Raw genomic sequence first — 22,265 nt, 5'->3', positions numbered from 1 at the left:
GAGAATTTAATTGTTGATCTATTCGTTCCTGATACAACAGGAAAAATGAATGAAACTTTTCCTGATGTACCTGCCCTATTTTTGAGAAGGCACCAGTGCAACAGATGGATCCTTGTACTGTTTGTTTTCCAGAGGTACAAATGCCACCAGCTCTTAAGGGACTAAGGGTTGGTGCAAAACCACAGTGGTTGCAGTCGCTCATGATGGCATTCCCATTATTCCCAAGAATAGTGGAGCCTTTTTGTACTAAAATTTAGGGTTTAAAATGAACTTAAAATAATTTTTCTATCACAATCTGAGCTGAGATGCAGCTGGAAACACAAATGTCAACCTCTTTAAGATGGAGCTCAGTTAATTGAGCTGTTCATAACAGTGTAACAGAATAAAATCATGTGTCATTTCTGGTAAGATTTCATTGTTCTCAGGGACCTTAGTGTGTTGTATAGTCAGCTGCTCTTTGGTATTGTTTTGTAGCCTTGAGGCAGGGTGTGGCGGCTGGGTAAGACGAGATGATTATCCCCTTTTCTAGTGTTCTCATGCAGCCTGTGCTCACTTTCTACCTGCTGCATGTGTTTCAGGGTGGCAGCAGCATAAAATCTACTAAATGTGTGCACAGTTTAGTTCTGTTCATGCATGTCAGGGCCAACATGCTGGTGTGTGTGTGTGTGTTTGAGTGTGTGAGTGTGGTGACTGGAGGTGACCCATGCAGGAAAGGAGGAGGGGGAGGGTGCCTATTTACATTGGCAGCCACACAAGGGGAAATGAACTGACTTCAAAGTGAGTTTGCAGCTGAATTGTAAAGCGGGCAAGGGAGTCCTCTACGCATGAGCTGGCAGGCGGGCTCTGAAAACAGACGTTCCCAGGACTCAGCCATACCGGCTCACTTTTCTACAGTCAGGTCCATAAATATTGGGACATTGACACAATGCTAACATTTTTGGCTCTATACACCACCACAATGGATATCAAATGAAACGAACAAGATGTGCTTTAACTACAGACTGTCAGCTTTTATTTGAGGGTATTTACGTCCAAATCAGGTGAACGGTGTAGGAATTACAACAGTTTGCATATGTGCCTCCCACTTGTTAAGGGACCAAAAGTAATGGGACATTTGGCTTCTCAGCTGTTCCATGGCCAGGTGTGTGTTATTCCCTCATTATCCTAATTACAATGAGCAGATAAAAGGTCCAGAGTTCATTTCAAGTGTGCTATTTGCATTTGGAATCTGTTGCTGTGTTGTTAACTGTCAAGATGAGATCCAAAGAGCTGTCACTATCAGAGAAGCAAGCCATCATTAGGCTGAAAAAAACAAAAGAAACCTATCAGAGAGATAGCAAAAACATTAGGCGTGGCCACAACAACAATTTGGAACATTCTCAAAAAGAAGGAACGTACCGGTGAGCTCAGCAACACCAAAAGACCTGGAAGACCACGGAAAACAACTGTGGTGGATGACCGAAGAATCCTTTCCCTGGTGAAGAAAACGCCCTTCATAACAGTTGGCCAGATCAAGAACACTCTCCAGGAGGTAGGTGTGTCTGTGTCAAAGTCAACAATCAAGAGAACACTCCACCAGTGTGAATACAGAGGGCTCACCACAAGATGTAAACCACTGGTGAGCCCCAAAAACAGGAAGGCCAGATTAGAGTTTGCCAAACAACATCTAAAACAGCCTTCACAGTTCTGGAACAACTTCCTATGGACAGATGAGGCCAAGATCAACTTGTATCAGAGTGATGGGAAGAGAAGAGCTAAAGCCCCATTCCCACCTGTACCGGGTCGGCCCGGGCCGGGTAGCGTAGTTTGTTTACATATCTGGGTGGCCTGGAATTTTCCCGGGCCAACCAAGGCTCATTCTCGGCCCTCTTCCCGAGGGGTACTGCTTCAGGCCGACCAGGGCCAACACGCCCTTTGCCGACAGCAAATTCACACCTTCCATTAGAGCAAGCCTCTGATTGGTGGGTAGAATCAGCCCATTCACACCTTCCATTAGAGCAAGCCTCTGATTGGTGGGTAGAATCAGCCCACATGGGCTTAAGGCAAGGATGTGTGGAATCAACCGGGCCAGGCTGGGGCCGACTGGGGCTACCCGGCCCGGGCCGACCCGGTACAGATGGGAATGGCCCAATAGAGACAGAAAGGAACTGCTCAAGCATACCACCTCATCAGTGAAGCATGGTGTTGGAAGTGTCATGGCGTGGGCATGCATGGCTGTCAGTGGAACTGGTTCTGTTGTAGTTATTGATGATGCGACTGCTGACAAAAGCAGCACGATGAATTCTGAAGTGTGCAATATTATCTGCTCATATTCAGCCAAATGCCTCAGAACTCATTGGACGGCGCTTCACAGTGCAGATGGACAATGACCCAAAGCATACTGCAAAAGCAACCAAAGAGCTTTTGAAGGGAAAGAAGTGGACTGTTTTGCAATGTCCAAGTCAATCACCTGACTTGAATCCGATGGAGCGTGCATTTCACTTGCTGAAGACAAAACTGAAGGGAAAATGCCCCAGGAACAAGCAGGAACTGAAGACTGTTGCAGTAGAAGCCTGGCAGAACATCACCAGGGATGAAACCCAACGTCTGGTGATGTCTGTGTTCCAGACTTCAGGCTGTAATTGACTGCAAAGGATATGCAACCAAGTATTGAAATGTATAAGTTTGATTTATGGTTCTTATTCCGTCCCATTACTTTTGGTCCCTTAACAAGTGGGAGGCACATCTGCAAACTGTTGTAATTCCTACACCGTTCACCTGATTTGGATGTAAATACCTCAAATAAAAGCTGGCAGTCTGCAGTTAAAGCACATCTTGTTTTTTTTTCATTTGATATCCATTGTGGTGGTGTATAGAGCTAAAAATATTAGCATTGTGTCGATGTCCCAATATGTTTGGACCTGACTGTATGTCACCCTCAGCCAATTGAATAACCATTTAAGCCAAAGTTGATTGTTTTTTGTTGAAGGATTTGATGAACATAAAAAAGTTTCTTTACCAACTTAACAGCAGCTGCTCTGTTTGTGTGACACAGGGATGCTGCAGAGACGACCCACCATAGAGGACTTTGTGGACGCTCTGGTGTCCGAGCTCAACCCGAACTTTGAAACCTTCTTCTTGGACTCTGAGAGCTGAAAGATGACAGGAACTAACTTCACGTCATGTTTTTTTAATCATTGTACACATATTTAATATACTTTCTGAATGTTCCCGTCTGTATAATTGAATGAGAATGGAAGATTAGTTATAAATCATGAAACTCCCCATGTGTGGTTTGTGTTTTGCACTGGTTGTTTTCATCTGCTCTGGGCTGCCTCGTCTCATTGTTAATTACATTTTAGCAGCTTTATTACTAACTAGTGCTTGAACACACATTTGTTATTCAATATCATTAAGAAGCCTCTCCCTTTTGTCCTTATGCTTTAATTAGATTATCATCATGTTGCTTGTTAAGACTCATTCTTCTGCCCACATGGCAGCAGAACATTGTTTTTTCCTGCTCAAATGAGCAAGAGGAACACTTAATCTGTTCTTCCTGTCATACTGTCATTGTTTGGGCTGAGTTAATACCGCTCCCTCTGTTTTGTCTGTCAGGAGTGTGTGTGGGTGGGGGGTCGACTCACTGGCCATTTATTAAGGTACATCTTACTCGTAAAGGGCTGAGCTCCTTTTTGCCTTCAGAACTACCTTAAATCTTCATGTCATGGGTTCAACAAGGTGGTGGAAAAATTCCACAGTTCTGGTCCATACTGGCATGACATCACACAGCACCATCCATGAAGGGGAACCACCTGTTCCACCACATCTCAAATGTTCTGGACTGAGATCTGGTGACTGAAGGTTGTTGGAGTCCAGTAAACCCATTCTTATTAAATTGAAACCAGGTAGAGATGATCTGAGCTTTGTGACATGATGCATGATTCTGCTGGAAGTAGCCATCAGAAGATGGGTCCGTTGTGTCGTAAAGGGAGGGACATGGTCCGCAACAATGCTCAGATAGGCTGTGGGGTTTAAACCAGGCTCAGGTGGTGCCAACAGGATAAACTTGATTTATGATCACCAGTGATTTAGAATCTGATATGTTCTCAGGTGCAGAAACAAATCTTTAGTCGGTTGTTTCCCTGCAGAATGTCACCTTTTAAACACACTGAATTTGACAACGTAAAGGAGTAAAAGCCCAGTGAAGGAAGGGGTTTGTAAGAGTGACTCAGACGCTCCAGATCAACCCTTACGAGTGTGTTTTCATGTTTCAGGCAGTAATCATGAGCTGAGCTGGAACTGCAGCTGCTCCCTGTAACATTGTCTCTGCTTGCCTTGCTCAGACCCGAGGCTGAGGCGAAGCTTCTCATGGTAGCTGAAGGTGTGAGCACGCCTTCGGAGAGTCTGAGCATGCTGGGTGGTTCTCATCACACTGAGACCGCCATTAGGCTCAACATCAGAGTAGGACACCGTTTTTATTTCCAGTGTTTCTTTGCCTTTTTTTTTTTACTTCCAGTTGAACTCAGAACAAATATATCACAGGAAATTAAAATTCAGACACATTTAGGAAAGGTTTGCAACAAGTGGAAGGATGATCAGCAAATGTGCGAGTTCTTTTTCTTAACTAGATCCGATTGTCAGTGGAAGAAAGTTTTCAATAAAGATAATTTACAACAGTAATAAAGTAATCTGATAAAGAAAGGACAGATTTCAGATTTACTTTGTAAAAGGTTTTTGTTTAGTCCTCCAGCTACCAAGAGGTAGAGTAACAGAACAGTAAAACACAAATTCATAAAAAATGCTCGTTCAAGCAGGTGATCTTGTTCAAGTGGTTTATTTACAGCAATAATACAACAAACACTAACTGGTGTGAGGAAGGCCAACACGGGGTCACGTCTACAGTCGGTTAGAAAAATATTCACCTATTTACTATGATACAGTATCTACATGGCGTTTATCGCTTCGACATTCCTCGTCTTAACTCCACATCATCAGGATTGCCTTCAAGGTGCAACGTTATCATTTCACTCTTCAAACTGTCACTTTTTTCACACGAAAGCTTCATAACACCAGCTGGCTGCAGGACGAGCGGCACAGTTTACGTTCTCCTACATGTGAAGATGCAAAAACACTCTTGAGGTGGCGCAGAGGCTCACTTTGATTCACGGTCACAAGTCATTGAGCCACGACTTCATAAGATACAACCCTGTGGGTAGAAGAGTTCACATTGTGTGTGTGCGTGCACGCGTTTGTGGACACAGGTGAGTAATCTGAGAGGGAATCGGGTAGTGGCTGTTGTTCGGTCAAGGCTGGAACACAAGCCGTAGAAATCCAAGTCATCCTGGGAAAAGAGCAGGAAGAGCGGAGATTAGGGACTAAACCCCACAGCTTCATCCATCCTGTGTGTTTGGACCAAATTCCAATATTAGATCCTGTCTTCTCAGGTCCGTGTCAACGTGTCTGCTCACCTTCCTGCGTCATGACTTGTTAGGGTAGAAGTGCATCAGTTACGTCGTTGCTACAGTCCTCACACCTCCTCCTCGATGGATCCTCTCCTGACACGGACCCTCCCTCTTCCTCCTCTCCTTTAAGTCCTTCAGCATGTCCAGAAATGGACTGAGGAGGCTCAAAATAATCAGAAGGTTCAAAACCACCTCCTCTCCTGACATCTCCCCCACACTCGGGGCCATCTTCCAGATGCCTCGGGGTAACCTCCTCGTTCAGGTGTGTGTTTCTGTGGAGCAACAGATAGAAATCAGCTGCTATCATAATTGGTGGTAACACCCTGTTGCTTCTCTCTGATGTCAGCACTTCAAACAGACGCGTTTGGATGGAGTAATCAATCATTACAGAAGTATGAAGAGAGGTGAGGGAGAACACCGGCCTCGAGGCGGTAACGCAGCTAAGCGTTGAACTGGATGCTGGTCTCGCTGCAGGCTTCTCCGACATCATTATGCAGAGCCGCGGGCAAAATTCAGGTCAGATTATAAAAATAACCATCAGTCGGTTTGGATGAATGTAACCTTTTTCTGTTAAACCCTCTCAGGCTCAAAATAAGTTTTGATAAAAGGACGAACAACTAAGTCCTTCAGGGGTACTTCCGAGTTAAAAAATGCTCATGAAATACGTATGTGGGGTAACCAGGTAGTTAGGTTTTAACTGTTGCAAATCTGCAACGCCTGCCTCCAGAGGGTTAAAGTTTTAGAGCAAAATGATGATTCAAGCTTCAAGTTACTTATTTGCATGAGACCCGTTCTAAGTGTGACTATTCCTGGAAGTTTTGGGAATGTGTCTTACATCCACACGGAGGCTAAAGATGTGTTGCAGTTAAATGTGCATCTAAAGCCCTTTTCAGACAGACATTCTGGAACATTTGCAGACAATTCAATCCGGTTTTTAACCGGAACTGTGTTTTCAGACACACCACTTTTGTACCGGAACTTGTCCTTTCGGCTGCGTTCACACAGCAGGGAAAAGTTCCAGGTGTCTGACGGCGGCGGGGGGTGGGGTGGGGGGGGATCGGACTTATGTTAAGAAGAAGAAGAAGGAAATATCATTTCTATAGCACCTCTCAAGATAAAAATCACGAGGCGCTTAAGCATAATTCTGCGCACACGAAGACGCATAAGAGACCTGGATGATGAAGCTCAATGGTTAAAGGAATCACTGAAGCGGTGTGAAGCGTTTCGTTGCGCGTCTAGACGGTACCGTAGGAGGTGAGCTGCCATGGTTCGCCGCATGCTACAGCAGCGGGCTATCTAGGTGCGCACAGCGTCCCCCGGTCCCCTCCTCCTCCCCCTCCCTCTTGTCCGGAACTTTACCTCACCAGTCTGAAGCAGCCACCCTGTCCGTAACAAGTCCGGACCTGTTACTAGGGGCTTCGTCCGGATAAATTCCGGAACACGTTATCCGGATGTTTGTATTCAGACACAAAGGTCTTACGGACAGATTCCGGAACATTTCCGTTTTTCATGGCCTGTCTGAAGGGGGCTTAAGTTGAGCTACGACAACAATCAGGCTAATACCTTAACCAGAATGAGAGCCTTTATCCTAGTTTACATGTCAGTTGAAAAAACCAAATTACTGATTGAAGTGTGTATGGCTCTGCAACAGTAGGTGGCGACATACACCCTTCTGAGCGTGAAGCAGACGACGTAAAAGCAGGATATACAAAGAAATGGACGACGACTACGCCTGCAGCATCGTGCATTTGTTACCGTTTGACAGTGTTACACATCAGATTGACACAGTCTTGTGGCGATGAGCACCACCTCCGCGGTTCCGGGCCCAGGCCGGTCATTGCTCGGATGAGCTGGGATGATGTTTACATACAGAGAAGTTTGGTTTTCCAACTACATTATCTCAATTAGTAATCCAGTTCAGTTCCACGTTTTAATATTATTGAGTGTTTATTGCGGTAGTCTCACCCGTCACTCAGACTCATCTGGGACTGGAAGGGACTGATGTCCCGACTGCGGCCCAGACTGCAGCTCTCCTCGCAGCACAGAGATGGGATCAGGTGGACCGGACCTAAAAAGCACAAACAGAACTAAGAAAGTCCCTCAGCCTTCACCATTAGAAGATCTGAGCCACTTAGCAGTATTAAAGCATATGTGTCATGAAGGTCATGTTGATCCTCAACTGTTCAGTCCAAACCACTACCTACCACAGGTGTGTTCTGGGCCCAGCTGACACTGGCAGCAAGGTCTCTGGGGGAAGTCATGGAGCCAGCGGGCATCCAGGCAGGAGAGCTCCGCCCCCAAGTAAGGACAGTCCTGGGACCTTAAAGAGGCTGAACAAAGAGAGAACGTGAACCAGTAAAATATGTATAACAATAGAGTCAGAGAACCCCATTTGTGTTGTGATCAGATTTATTTTAAACGACGTTTAAAGAATCTCTGTTAGTATCTTAGCGGCGGCTCTGACGAAGCACAGAGCTACCACTAGCAATATGATTAACTCCAGCGTGCCTTCAATCTGCTGAAAGCCACACAAAAACATGACAACAGCTAACAGGTAACGCCTTGATGGGCTCAACAGCGCTCTTTGTCCCTGATGAGTTTACCAGGGGAATATGACGTCGTTAAATTGTCGCCCCGGGACATTTCTCATACTTAATCACTTCTGGCCTCATGAATGCTGATCGTTATGCAAGTTCCCACAAATATGCACCATAAGACTAGAGAGGAGCTTAGCGCTGTGCCCTGTTGGTGAAGTTAAGAGAAGCACTGGCTCCCTTTTCTCTGGCTTTGTTAGGACCTGAGCACTCCCTTCTTTTTTTTTTACTTCTGACATCTTTTAGATTACAAATAATAACAATAAAGGGCTCTTAGATTAAAAGTGACCAGTGAAGAAAGGCAGAATAGCCTGTGAGGATTATCTCCATCTCACTGGCATTGTTTGATGTTTGCTTTGGACTGAACCACACATCTACTGACTGTATTGTAATACCAGCACCTGCTGCGGGGTTTAGAGTTGGATGTTTGCAGAATAAAGAAAACCAAACAAGTGACAGATGTGTTTGAAAAGATAGAATGACTAATATGTAAGAAAAAGAAACTGCTTTGCAGCATGTGGACTGACCGCTGGGCTTCTTCTCCAGCAGCTGCCTCTTGCAGTAGATGACACACAGAACCAGCAGCGCCAGCAGAACTGTGGCCAGAGCGCTGCAGATGACAGCAGCCAGCGCCATGTCCCGCGGGCTGGTCACCGATGGGGGAATGGGTACCAGGTTCACTCGCCCACTACCTGCAAGGAGAGAGAGAAAGGAGAGGTGAGGATGAAGTCATAAGTGTTGAGAGGAGATGTGCAGAGCTTTCAGCTAGTGCTGATTCAGGCTAATAACGAGGGCACTGATGCAGAAGAAAACAGCTTTACTCTTCAGAGTAATTGATTCTGTTGCGACTCCAGAACGACACATTTTAGCTCGACTCTAATGAGATGAACCAAGCAGCTCAAAGAGAAAACGCCTGTGGAGGATTCTCCTGTCTTCTTCTCAACAGAAGATTATTTACAGACATGATCTCCCCCTGCACCACCTCCAGGACCCGGGTCAAACTGGACCATCACGCTGGCGTGTGGACAAATTTCATGATTAAACCGCTCCTCCTGTCTGAGATGAAGTGTGATGTGTGTCCTCCCCCCTCCATCAGGACCCTCAACTCATGAAGACTTTAAGCACGCAGCTCATTTTGCAAGTTCACACAGACGCACAGCGTCAGGGCTTAATCCGGCTGTAAGCGAAAAATCACATCAGACAGATAAAGTGGGGAGGCTGCCTATAGTCTACCGCCTGCGGCACATAATTATACATTTCATGAAATTAAACACAGCGGAGATAAAAGCAGAAGGGATGATTTATAGGAACACTTCACACAAAACAGCGAATCCTGTAAATTCATTTAGATGTGTGATTGGTCTCCATGCAGACTGTTGTTGGTGAAGATTTTCTAGAATCTTAACGTGTAAAATTCCTGTTTACTTGTTTTAGAAATGGTCTGATACAAAAGCTGATTTTGCAGAATGTGCATAAAAAGCATAAAAACAGGCCTTTGGAGATGAACAGAGGACACCGTCTCTACTTTTGTCAGTTGGTGTAAAAACGTTCCCCGGTGATACAAACAAGTTAGGAAAAGCCTGAACTACTCAGGGAGCTGAGCCGCAGCGAGTCCTGCCTCTGCTGAGCCTCGTGTGCAGGAGGACATAAAAAGTCTACAGCCTCCAACTCAGAGACAAGTTTCTCTAAGTCCATGCACGAATCCCCCCCCCCCCCCCCAATCTTGTCTAGCTGTGCATGCTAGTTTTAGGGTGTTGGTTGATGCAGAGATCACTCAGAATGGCAGGTTTAATGAATGACTTCTTGTTTGAATCAGTTAGCTCTGATGTTTGCTTTTCAGTATATTAATCATAAAGGCAGCTAGCATCAGCCTTTTCACATTCAAGAGCTCTTTGTTTAGCCGTGAAAACACTTTGTTAGCTTTGGGCACTTTTTTCTCCTCAGACAGATAGGGGATCGGGGTATTTTAACATTCCTTCCAGTGGGGAAAAAAAAGATGAGAAACCCAAAGCAAAACCAAGTCTGATGTGAGCACTGAAAGCTGCGTGGAAGCAGCGTAAAAACGGGTGCAGGAACCAAGGTCGTTGCAGAGCTTAAACCATACGAGTTTCTGTTTATACAGACATGTTTGTATTTGAAGGCTTTCCCTTCAGCAGGGCTGATAAACTCGTGTTTGCTCTGAATCCTGCCGGTCAAACTGGAGAATAACGTATAATCTCAAACCGCCAATGAACATCATTAAAGTGCTGGATGTACACAGATGTTTAATAACACCATGGTGGGTGTCGGTGTTTGGGACTAGCAGCGACTGCTGATATCTGACCATCAGATTCAGCTCATCCGAGGTGAGCATCAACACAAAGGAAGCCTGTTATCGGAGAGCCGGCAGCTGCAGCAAACACAGATAAACACTGCACCATTGAACAAAGCTCACCTGCTGATATTGTCTCCACACAAACCAGACCAATAAACCACAGCCTTTCACAAACTCTCCTGCCTTGTTGACTTTATGGAATGCCAAATGATGAAGCACTTCTTTACACCTCAAACGGATCCGTGACTTTCGTCTCTACACACTCGTTCAAAGGCGCCTTTTAGTGCGGCTGAGCACCATTTCACTGTGAACTACAGGGAACAAAGTCTGCAAATGCACATAAAATCTGCAATTTTACTTGGATTATTAATAATTACTGATAAAAAATAGAATAATTTATTTCGGAGCAGAAAAAAATGCAATTTAAATGAATTGTCTGCTGCAGACGTGATGCTGCTTTAAAAAGCCCGAGGTTCTTCTGTTTTTGCTTTCTTGTCACATTTTAACCCCTTGTGCACTATTCACTTGAAACCACGTCTGGTCCTAAAGCATCCAGATGGAGTATCAGGATTAGTACCTTCATCACAAAGCTGCCATATCCAGTCCTATGCATGTCCTGTGTGGTGGATCTACAGGTGGCATTTTATTTCTTTGTTAATGCTGTATCATTAGATAATTGGTCATTTTATATTTGTCACGTTAATATTAGCCAATGAGTCGCTCATTTTTAAAACCACATTTAAAAAAAAAGTATTGTTTTCTAATTTTAGGCTTAAAAGTTTCAGGAAACTAATTTCAATATCAAAGACACTCAGAGTAAATGTAAATGCAGTTTTCATACGGTAGGGTTTAGAAATCACATGAAGTCGAGAACAAAAGAACGCAGAACATCTAAGGGGCTTCAGGCCTCACCTGTGGTCAGGGTCAGAGGTCATTCAACAATAAAAAAAGAGGACTAAGAAGACAAAAATGGAATTTTCTGGAAAAAAAACTAACTCCTAATTTCAGATAAACAACATCATAGCAGCAGACATGGCGAGGGTAGTGCGGTGGTCTTGGGCTGCTTCAGGACAAATTGCTGTAACTGATGGAACCATGAATTCTGCTTTCTACCAGAAAATCCTGCAGGAGAATATCTGACCTTTGACCTTAAACAGACCGTTCATGCTGCTCCGATTTGGCTGAATTAAAACAATTCTGTTAGGAAACGTGGAACTAAACTTGGTAAACGGCCTGTATAGCGCCTTCTTAGCAATCTACAACCCCCCAAAGCGCTTCACAACACAGCTAGTCATCCACCCATTCACACACACGTTCATATGCTGGTGATGACGAGCTAAGACAGCCACAGCTGCCCTGGGACACACTGATGGAGGCGAGGATGCCGAGCACAGGCGGCACCGGTCCCTCCGACCACCACCACCATTCAAGGTGAGTTAAGTGTCTTGTCCAAGGACACAACAGCATTCTCTGGCGGGAGCGGGTATCGAACCTGCAACCTTATAATTACTGGACAGCACACTCTACCTCCTGAGCTACTACTACCCTTCACAGTTATAAACATTTCACTATCGTTGTTTTCTCCTAGATTTTTACAACCAACATTCAGATTTGGGGTTAATCACGTTTTCCTTTAGGACCAGGTTGGCTTGAACTGATGTTACATGAGTTCATCATTTTAAAGCATTTTGTTTTTACTCGTGCCATCTCTCTCTGATAGTGAATATTATTTGTTATCTGGAAGACTTCAGTGCGGGACCCAAAAGCAAAAGCAGCTTTTCAGCAGTAAGGGATGTTTTCACATCACATCACTGTTTATTTCACACACAAAGGTGGTTTAAACCTTTAACTGCCATGGCTCATTACCTGTTGTTTCTAACAGGACCAAGCAAACAAAACGGCAGATTTCAGGTCAAATGATTAAATGTCACAAGCATTAAGCTCCAGGGTTATATTAGGCTACATGCTGTGGTTGGACAGAGACAACAGATCTGGGATCAGCAGACATCCTGATCCCACATCTGATTGTCTTTGTGAACGTGCATCTGAACACATACACTCGTAGCTGCTTTGGTCGTCGTTTACAGCATGTGTTTTATTTTTCTATGGCTGCTGCGTAATTTGAATTATTAATCCGAGTTTACAAAAAGCTCCAAAACTGAATCTTATTGGAAACAAAGAAATTGATCAGAACTCTGTAATTTCATCCATGAAAGAATGAAAAGCAAATAAAAAGTTTAAACCACTCAAACTTACTTATTGAGTTGGATGCAACAAAATATTTGAAAAGTTGTTTAAAGCTGGAAAAAATGTACCTTCTGCTATGAAAAAGTCTGAATGAACATACTTTTTTATTATTTTGTAGACAGATGTCAGTGGATGGAAAACTAAGTAAGCTACCTGATATTTTATGACCGTTTCCACGCTGTGATCTGTGTTTAATAAACCAAAGCCAGATGAAACTCTGTCTGATGTTTGCACAACTCCTCTGGTAATAAGCCCGGCTCAGGAAGCAGCTACAGAGAGCAGATGTGTCTGCTCGCTGCTGCACTCTGTGATTCACCAGGACAGTGAACGACTTCAGCAGATGAAACACATTAAAGAGGTTAAAGGAATACATAAAACACAACCTCATTTCATCTCAGCTCCAAAAAGCCACTGAGGGAAAAGGGGGAGGAGAGGGAAAAGAAGGGGGGTTAAGATTTACAGTCCACCCCAGACGGCGACTGCCTCCCTCCTGCACAGCTGCACCGATGCCCCGGGACAGTGTGATCTGCCTTTAAGTTTTCACCACCCTCCTCAAGATAACGGGGGTGGGGGGTGGGGGGGGGGGGGGGTTTCAAACATTTGGAAATGCTCCACTGAGAGTCCCTGTAGGAGCTAACTACCGGCTATGTTCCCAGACACAATGGGCATTTTGTTTCTCAGGCCTCCTCTGGTATCAGAACGGGAAGTGGCGCAGATGGACAAATGAGGAGACAGAGGGAGTCGAGTTGTCTCAAGGTCAAAGCAAACATACATGTTCCTTTTTTTTTCCTAATCCAAGAGTTTACAGAGCCAAAGAGAGAGTTAAAGGCCCGATGTGCAAAAGGAGCTCATTTTAGAGGCTGTGTGCTTGTTTAAACACAGAATCAGGACACCTCCAGAAACAGCCGCTGCATCGTCTGCCAGCAGGAAGTCACACTCAATTACCAAAGGTAGAAGTTCATTTGCTTGTTGGTTTTATTTGGAAACCTGAAATCATGTGGTTGTGTTTTAACTACTTACAAAAGCCAGAAGGAAGAAGTTAATTGGATCTGCTGCTGGCTGGAATGTGAGCGCTGCTCTGTGAACATATTGCAACACAACTCTAGTGCTTTTTTGGCATGATGGTCATAAATTAGGCTGCTTGAAGCAACACACTCTGGCTAATGTGTTGGGTCAAAAACATCGAGGTGCAGCTGCTTCTTGGTTAATTCGATTTGTGGAAAAGTGTTTGGCTGTCTCATTCTCCAAAAATCCTCCAACGTTTACTCGTTTAATCCAAACTCAGAATGTTAAAAAACAGACTGACAACTTAATCCCACGCTGGCAACCCCACCGCGTGTGTGTGTGTGTGTGTGTGTGTGTGTGTGTGTGTGTGTGTGTGTGTGTGTGTGTGTGTGTGTGTGTGTGTGTGTGTGTGTGTGTGTATCCATTTCAACACCTAAGCTTGTGGATCCACACATTAATTTGAGCATATACCTGGCTGCTTGGGCTCTGTGAGGCTTGCTCCACCCTATAAAAGTTGTGGTTCTGGTTACTCCGAGGTCCTTGTGCTGGCTTGTTGTGTGTGTGTGTGTGTGTGTTGCTGGGGCACCACAGCCTGGGTTTTGGTTCTTGTAGCATTTGGCTAAGAGTTCGGTGCTTTCAGACTGTTGCATCCCTGCCGTTTCATGTTAAAACACCTCCTACGGTGAACTGGGACTGAGTGGACTGTTTCGTGGGGATATTTCTGGCTCAGTGTCAGAAAATGACAAAAGTGCTTACAGTTGGGCTCATAAGGAGGTGGAGGATCCCCGCAAGGTATGCACTTCATGTCTTGGAATCCACTCAATTTTGTCTTCCTGTAATATCTGTCGAGGAGATGAGATTATATTGTTTAATAAACAAAACAGAATGTTTTCATTGTTAAACCACGTGTGCTTCTTGCACTAATCTCTTACCCCGGCAGACAATCGCCACACACGGCGTTGCTGGTGGAGGAGCAGTTGCCCTTCTGGTAGCGGTTGATGGGTCCGCAGTCCAGGCAGGGTTTGCACTTCTGCAGACTCCGGTCCTCTTTGAAGCGGCTGCTCCGGCAGGGCACGCACCGGGCATCCTCTCCATAACCAAAGCCACATTCCTAGAAGGATTAATGGGAAAAATACACCGGAGTAAGAGGTGGGGTTTGAGTGATGTGTGGATGCTGAAAAGGAGAGGGTTTGAATGCAAACTACTGGGGGTCTTGGAGGAGAGACTGATCTCGGGTCTCGGGATCAGAAGCGGACAATGGCCTGCCTCTTTTGAGAGTCCATCTAACACTGGCAATAATCTCCCTGACTCTCTGAATGAAAGAGCTGCCTTCCGCTGCAGGACCTCAGAAAGGACACGCATTTGAATGACAAAGCCTCCAGGGGACACCCACTGTTGTATTATAGTTTATGGCTGCGTTCTTGTACACGACTCCCTCTCCTAGCAGACACAGAGAGCATCCCGCTGAAGGGAACGTTTCAGGAAGAGGGCGTGGATTATGGAAGAGTAGAAGGAGAGAAAACCCGATGAATCCTATTTCTGTGCTTGCTGCTTTCCTGCAGAGGTGTGAATGATCTAATGTCCTTCACCTGAGCCGACCTTGTATTTTATACATTAAGGCCAAACATAGTTAAGGATGCTGCATGCGTCATCATACACTGATCATTTGTTATCAGCAGCTGAGCTCCAGTAATCCAGCGCTGCCACACGGTGCTCCAAATCCTGCAGGACAGGTGGGAGCATGGCGCTTGTACATCATTAAAGTGAAGGTCAGCTTCAAACAGAACTCCTCTGGTCTCCTCTCTCTCCTCGCCCGTGTCCCGTTTCACTGCCCTGGCGTGCGGTCCGGCTGGAATGTGGGCAGAGGACTCCGATACCGGATCTGGCTTTAGAAGAAATAAAAATGGAGGTTGAAGGCAAATATGTGATCTTGCGATGGCACCGCTAAGCAGACGAGGAATTTGGTCCTTCCAGCCAAACACATGTGAGCCTGACACTGAGCCCCCCAGGCCGCGCCTGGCCAGGTGGCCCCGCTTGGATCGTTCTATTGCAGCTGCTCCAGTAAACCCACCATATAAGGCCTGAGCCTGCAGCAGGGCAGAGCAGGGAACCCTAGGAGGGAGCGGATAGGGGTGACTGATGAGTGATGAAGGGGATTAAAGAAGACTTTGATGCTCGTATTTTCATGTCGTCATCCGGCTTTTCTTGAGACGCACGTTCGGATCCGAAGCAGGGGGAAAGGCTCTGGGGAAAGCAGTGCAGGATTCTGCTTGGTGACCCAGTTCTGCATGAAGGAAGGGGCCCCTGGATGATTGGGCCCAGAACTGGCACAGGCTCTGTCCATGGGGCACCGTGTGGAAGACTGGGTCTGCGCAACGTACAAACAAGCCTCGATCAAGTAATCTGTAAAACTGAAGGAAACAACCAGAGATTTTATGAAGAATCAAAAAGTTGGGGCAAAATTTAAATAGTTAAATCTCTCGGCCTAAAAAGATGCTCAACGTCCGGCTCCATGCACGACCTCTCTCCTGATCTGGGTTTGGGTGAAACTGCCAAACTAAACAGCTGAGTAGAAGAGAGCGAGGGGGCGAGTTGTCTGAAGCGTGTTCAGACACACAGATATTCCTGAGATTAGAGAGGATCACATGATGGTGGAGACCGGTCATGTGATCCTGGGACAAATCAGACCAAAGTTCTGCTCATGATCTCAAACCTTCCATACTTGTGCCTGGGTGTCGGACGGTCTTTTGATCTAGGAAGTAGCTTCGTGAAATAAGACGAAGACACATTAAAGTTGTGTGTTCCTGCTTTATTTGGCCTCTGGTAGTTTTCTAGAACGCACAAGAAAGTTGGCAACTCCTTCCATAGCCAACCAAGTGGCTGCCTGAATAAAACCTGGAATGAAATACGTCAGGGAGAGAAAGGGTGACTGGTTTTAATGGACGTTCCCTCTGTGTGGGTGGCTCGTTCAGCTACAGTTGCGTGGCGGGGCTAATTGATGTTTGTCGGACGGCCTCAGTGCTTCTTCCAGAGGCAAACTTCCAGAGCAAACTGGGCCACATTCCTTAGAGATCTCTATGGCAGCTGCACAGAGGGACTCCAAAAGTCTGCTTTTCCCTCCCCACCGGTCAACCCTGGCCTTTCAGAGCCAGTTCAGGTTACTCTCAGATCACGAGATGTGGGTCTGAGAAACGTTCTGCGGGTCCAGAGGCATCCCGCTACCTTCAGAGAAAAGAGTGAGGCAGCCAATTATTAACCAGGACCCCAGGGTGGCTACAGCAGCACTCACGCCTGCTGAGCCGGAGGAGCACTGGAGCGTATTACTGAGCACACAGAGCATGTTTGCCTGCTCAGAGATGAAAGGCAGCTGGACTTAAATGCATGTGGGAAACAGATGTAAGAGGAGGTGACACAGCGTTTGCATCTGCTCCTACAGATGCAGCCACGTGTGGAACCACCTAAAGTCTGTTTACCGGTGAACACGTCCCAGCCTTTGAGAAGATAAAACAGTGCCATCAAATCTCATAAGGAATGTGTGGATGGTAAATGTTATCACTGACCAGCGCTGACAGAGGAGCGGTGACGTGGTGAACACGTCATCGTGAACCACTGGACGGATTTTAATTCAACTTTTAGGACCTGACCTCTGGCTGTTAATCTACACCTGCATCTAGGATCTCTACAGGTTGCTGTTTCACACACATCTCCTCTTAATCAAACAAACTTTCTCTGGACGTTGAGGAAAAATGTCAACGTTTTCACCTCGCTGCACCAGCTGCAATAAAAATATTTACAGAGATCTTTTCCCCTCTTTGCCACCAGTTTACTCACCTTTACATCAGTGCCTACGCTTGCAAAAGGGAGTTGGTGCATAGCTGCTGGTGAAGAGGAGAGCCTTTTGCTTTCCAGCCCTAACTGACACTACAGAGGCCTGTTTGTACAAAGCACAAAAACCTGTGGCTAAGGGGGTGGAAATAACTGTATTCTCTGCTGAGAGCAGCGGCAAGCTTAGGCATGGCTCGCTTCAGAGGGTGAAGACAATAAGTTGGACGGCGAGCGATTGGGAAAAACAATGGAAGCTATTCAGCGTCAGGTCAAAAAAGTATGGGTGTGACTGATTAAAGGGGTCTGTGTTCTACAGGAACCAACAACGGTTTATAAAAGACAGGAAGCAATAAATAACCCAACATGTCCAAGCAACGTCCAGTCTGCTTAATCACCGTGTCCTCCCAACGACACTCTGAGGTTATTCTGTCTTTTGTGAGACGGACAGGTGAGTGAATGGTCCAACCTTAGAGAGCTCCTGTCCTGCGTCACACTGTTTGCAGGGCTTGCAGCTCCCAAAGCGGTCCTTGTACTCCTGTTCCCTGCACTCTCTGGCCTCCTCCATGGCTCTCACATGAATCTGGAGGGGGATGAACATTTGGTGAAAGTTATTAGATTCCTGTACATCACCACCACCGTGATCCGCAGCAGATGATGCAGACTCATCCCACAGCTGCACACCACTTAGTCTCATAACCCTTCCTCACCACTGGCTCCTCGTGAAAATAAGTCTGCAACAGCTGGGGTGAGATAAGATCGGACTTTAATGAGTCCCGTGGGAAGACTTTATAGCTGGCAACAATACAGGGGTCACAAAAAGCAGAGAGCCGGGATAGCAAATACAATCAGAACCATGGAACAGATCGGAGTAAAATGATCCTCTTTTGGATGTGCAGTTTGTGCAAAGACTAAAAACGTATCAGAATTTGTTCTTGCATAGGGGACGTGTGAGTGTGCATGGCAGATACTCGATTAGCAGCATTTACCAGGGCTGGACAGATGAGCTGTGCTGCTAGAAGGAGAGACCAGGTGTGTTGAAGCCTCCAGAACATCTTGATGGGCCACTTGCTGCCTACAGCGGAGAGGAAGACTCACTTCAGCATATTTCTTGATAAAAACACCCACTGACTTGATAAAAACACCATTACTAATAAAGAGAACTAGTTTTCAGAGCAGAAATCTTTTTTTCTTCATTACAGAAACACTGCTGACAAAAGCTAAACCATCTGGGACATTGTTGTAAACGTAATGAAAACACACACCTGTTTTTGTCCTGAGTTTATATATGAAAAGTCTGCTTCTTTTTTCTGATACTGCTGACTTTGGAAAGAAATTCAGAAAACAGCGTGTAGTGAATTATTAACTGAACGAGTGTGCATTTCCTCAGAAAGCTGGTAAAAGATGCTGCGTGTCCCTTCAGATGATGGCTGTGGATCTTAGTTGTTATTTAATCCAACACGTTTCTTTCTCTGAGAAGGAAGAGTTTCTCCTGATGAACAGAGATGATCCAGGTCATGTTTAACCTACAGATGTCCGTCGTCACAAACCTCCTCACTTTAGAATAAAAGAGGTTTCCCCACTACACCCTTAACAGATATAACCACCGTACAAGATAGCTGTTAATGATGATAAACTAACTCTCTGAGTGGTTTTTTCTCCTCACTGCGCTCTGCTGCAAACCAGCGAGTCCTAAACCAAACACAACGCGTCTCTTACCGGAAAAACGGACGGGAGCTCGCCGGTATACGTTGTTCAAAAGTCGACAGCAGACCGGTGAGAGGTGTGCTGGAGCGTTTCCCGCACCGGTCCGCTCACCGTGTCGGTCCTAAACAGCCCCGGACAACGCGAGCCGCCCCAGCTCGAGCTCTCAGCGCTGAGATCAAAGGCGGAGGCGGGGGGGCTGGCTTTGTGATCTGGAGCGCGTGGATCTGATCTGCGATCAGCCAGGCGACTTCAAAGAGTTGGTCTCGCGCGCGCACCTACGCTACCATTCATACCACTGAGTGGTTAAAGTTAGTCATCTTTATCAAGGATAGAAACTCAAAGGAAAAATGATCTAAAATATATGCAGAAAAAAACTAGCGCGCGCCCGTGTGAATTTGTTCAACTGCTCATGTTCACTATTCTCCTATTGTGATGCTATCTCCACACCATTGCTAAAAGCTGTTGTAGTTTGGTTTTGACACTTTTAGCTAATTACTTTGATCCAATAGTTCAGTGTGACGCAGCATGACTGACAGAGACGGAACCGCTCCCAAATCATATTACAACCTTTAATATCAATGTCAGCTGACTGCGTTTTCCAACGACTCATTAAATCTGATCAATTTGGAATCTGATTAAAACTCTTCCAATCAATCAGCACGTTTTCAGACAACATGACATAAAATTATTTTGTGATTCTTAATGTGAAAACTTGCCACACAGTAGATTATCAGATCAAATTCATGATTATGTATCTCTGTCCAGCTGGCTTTTCTGCTTAAAGGGTGATCTGTGCATCCTTGTAAATTGTAAACAAAGTACCTGAAGAGTGACAAGTATTGTGCCAAAGACCAAAATTAACACAAAATCTACAAGGTATTATCCTCAAAATCTTGCGCGTGCGTGTGAGTGCAGGCGTGCCCATATATTAGGCAAACACACAAAGGACGAAAGTTCAGCTCTCCTGCAAAGTGGCCAATTACTGTACAAGTCTGGACATGTTGCTGCCTATAACAGTATCAGGAATTCGGCTTATACTTTGAAGAAATAATACCTTTTGTTTTAATTTAACTTTGGAATGTAGGTTTCAATTGTTTAGTTAACTCAGGTTGTAATAGTTTGAGTTTGTCTAGGATTGAGTGTTAAAGACTGAGCTTTTTATTTTAATTTGATCTTTTACATTGAATAACAAAAGTTATAGAAATGTACACATTTTCTTTTTTATGACGCATTTGTTCGAATTGTATTTATTCATTCTTGTACTGAAATCAAACATTTATTGAGGTCAAATCTGTAGCCTGTTTGGTATGGCGCCATCTGGTGGTGGGAAATGGCAATGAGGTTCCGAATGTGCCAAAAATGTGTCAGTGTATTCGATTCATTAAATCTTACATAGATATTATCCGTGTAATGAATTTATTAATAGATTTAGGCCTGACGTGTCCCCTTTACGTTCCTTTTGCAAAACAGGTGTTGAGTCTCTTACTCATTTGTTTTATGGTTGTCCTTTAGTTGTACGGTTTTGGAATCAATTGTTTTCATTAATTTGGGATTCTCATAAAATATTGATTACTTTTAATGAAAGTATGGTCTTATTCTTAAACATTAAATGTAACAAGGAAGTTAACGATGTAATAAAATTTCTGTGTCTGTTGGGTAAATTTCGCATTCATAAAGTCAGATTTCTCCAGGCTTTACCAAATGTAACTTTATTTTACATTGATCTTAATTTTTTTTATGACTCTATACGTAGTATTAGTAAAAACAAGAAAGCCGTGAAAATATGCAATTTGATTTATTCTATTATGCCCCATATTACAAGGTAATGTATTAGTGGAATTTTATTTTATTTTATTTGTGTATAATTATTTATGTTTATTTTTTATTTATTAACTTTTTTATCTTTCTTCTCTGTTTGCCAATGTATCACACCCTGTACATCGATGTTGTTTTGTCAATATATTATGTCTTGTCTGTTGCATATGTGTCAATAAAGATTGTTTAAAAAAAAGTATTCGATTCATGGCGACTACCAGACGCATCTTTCCTTCAGGGTTTCATTTGTCTCTAACTAGTGGTAATAATGTGTAACTGCAGCTGTTCACTGCAGATTTTTTTTTTTTTTTTTTTTTTTTTTAACGTGTCCTGTCTGGCTGTGAAGCAAGCAGAATTGATGTCTGAATGCTGGTAACAAGCCTTACAGTTTTACTCTCAGGTGGAGCATCAGAGCATCTGCTTTTAATGTCTCAGGTGGAGCATCAAAGAGTCTGCTTTTAATGTCGCACCTGATATTTAAAACTTTATTGTTATTGTTTTTGAATGCTTTGTAATTTCGACCAGACACGGAGACAGAGGTTAAAGACAAAGGAAAAGAGAAAAGGTGGGGAGAGAGGGGGTTAGGTGGGGGGGGGATTCAACAAAAATAAACAATAATGAACAAGAGTCTGCTTCTAGACCTGCAAAATGAGACGAGAAAAAAGCAAAACATAACAAAAAAATGGGACACAACACCAATATAACAAAATCAAGCTATCACTGCGTCAACTTGATGAAGAAATATATAATCAATCATTGTTTAACTAAACAGTCACACGATAATATACCACAGTGCATTGAGTGCCCACCATAGTCTTAAGACATGTGTTGAACGTGCCCAAGCCCATACTTATGAGAGCACCATGTGAGCACCTGTGTGTGTACACGCGCTTGTTTATGTAAGGTTTATCTATAGGAGCGTCCAATAGAGAGTGTGAGGGACCACAGATCTGCCCCCCAAAGACGCGTAGGAGACGGGGGGGAGCTCCAAGTCCCAGAGATCCAGGCGCTGCCCCAGAACACAGGAACCCCAAGGAGCCCGCAACCAGAAAGGCCCCCGCCCCCCTCGAGAGGCACAGAGGATCGCCCCGGGGGGCCACAACCAGCAGCCGGCAGAGCCCCGGGAGATATCAGCGGCAAGTCCTCAGGCCTGCCCGCAGCCTCCCACCCCCTAGCCGGCCGAGTCCGGGACCCAGCGACCCGGGACCCAGGGGCGACCACCCCCGCCGGGGACCCAGCAGAGCCCAGGGACCCAGACCCCCCCAGGCCGCCACCGGGATTGATCAGGCAGATGCCAAAAATCTTAAACTCCCTGACCCG

The 22,265-nt window shown here is 45.0% G+C and overlaps 2 protein-coding genes across 2 annotated transcripts in view; one reads left to right on the top strand and one right to left on the bottom strand.

Annotated features, from left to right (window-relative positions):
- Positions 1-3,264, top strand: part of LOC107380675 (mitochondrial intermediate peptidase) — a 46,900-nt gene extending 43,636 nt beyond the window's left edge. The window contains exon 19 of the mRNA XM_015951975.3: positions 3,035-3,264. Coding sequence (XP_015807461.1) covers positions 3,035-3,135 — 101 coding nt within the window. The 3' untranslated portion in view covers positions 3,136-3,264. The remainder of the gene's footprint in view (positions 1-3,034) is intronic.
- A 1,822-nt stretch (positions 3,265-5,086) lies between these two features.
- On the bottom strand, positions 5,087-19,322 carry LOC107380676 (tumor necrosis factor receptor superfamily member 19). Its single transcript, XM_015951976.3, has 10 exons — positions 19,143-19,322; positions 18,413-18,498; positions 17,893-18,006; positions 14,534-14,712; positions 14,358-14,443; positions 8,563-8,727; positions 7,646-7,771; positions 7,407-7,509; positions 5,448-5,713; positions 5,087-5,320 (listed from the first exon to the last, which is right to left on the bottom strand). Exons 2-9 carry the CDS (start codon positions 18,476-18,478, stop codon positions 5,467-5,469), a joined length of 1,086 nt encoding a protein of 361 aa, XP_015807462.3. The 5' UTR covers positions 18,479-18,498; positions 19,143-19,322; the 3' UTR covers positions 5,087-5,320; positions 5,448-5,466.
- Between the last annotated feature and the right edge of the window lie 2,943 nt (positions 19,323-22,265).

This window comes from Nothobranchius furzeri, chromosome 13 (genome assembly GCF_043380555.1).
Source record: "Nothobranchius furzeri strain GRZ-AD chromosome 13, NfurGRZ-RIMD1, whole genome shotgun sequence".
Taxonomy (NCBI): domain Eukaryota; kingdom Metazoa; phylum Chordata; class Actinopteri; order Cyprinodontiformes; family Nothobranchiidae; genus Nothobranchius; species Nothobranchius furzeri.
This window is presented reverse-complemented; position numbering and strand designations above follow the sequence as displayed.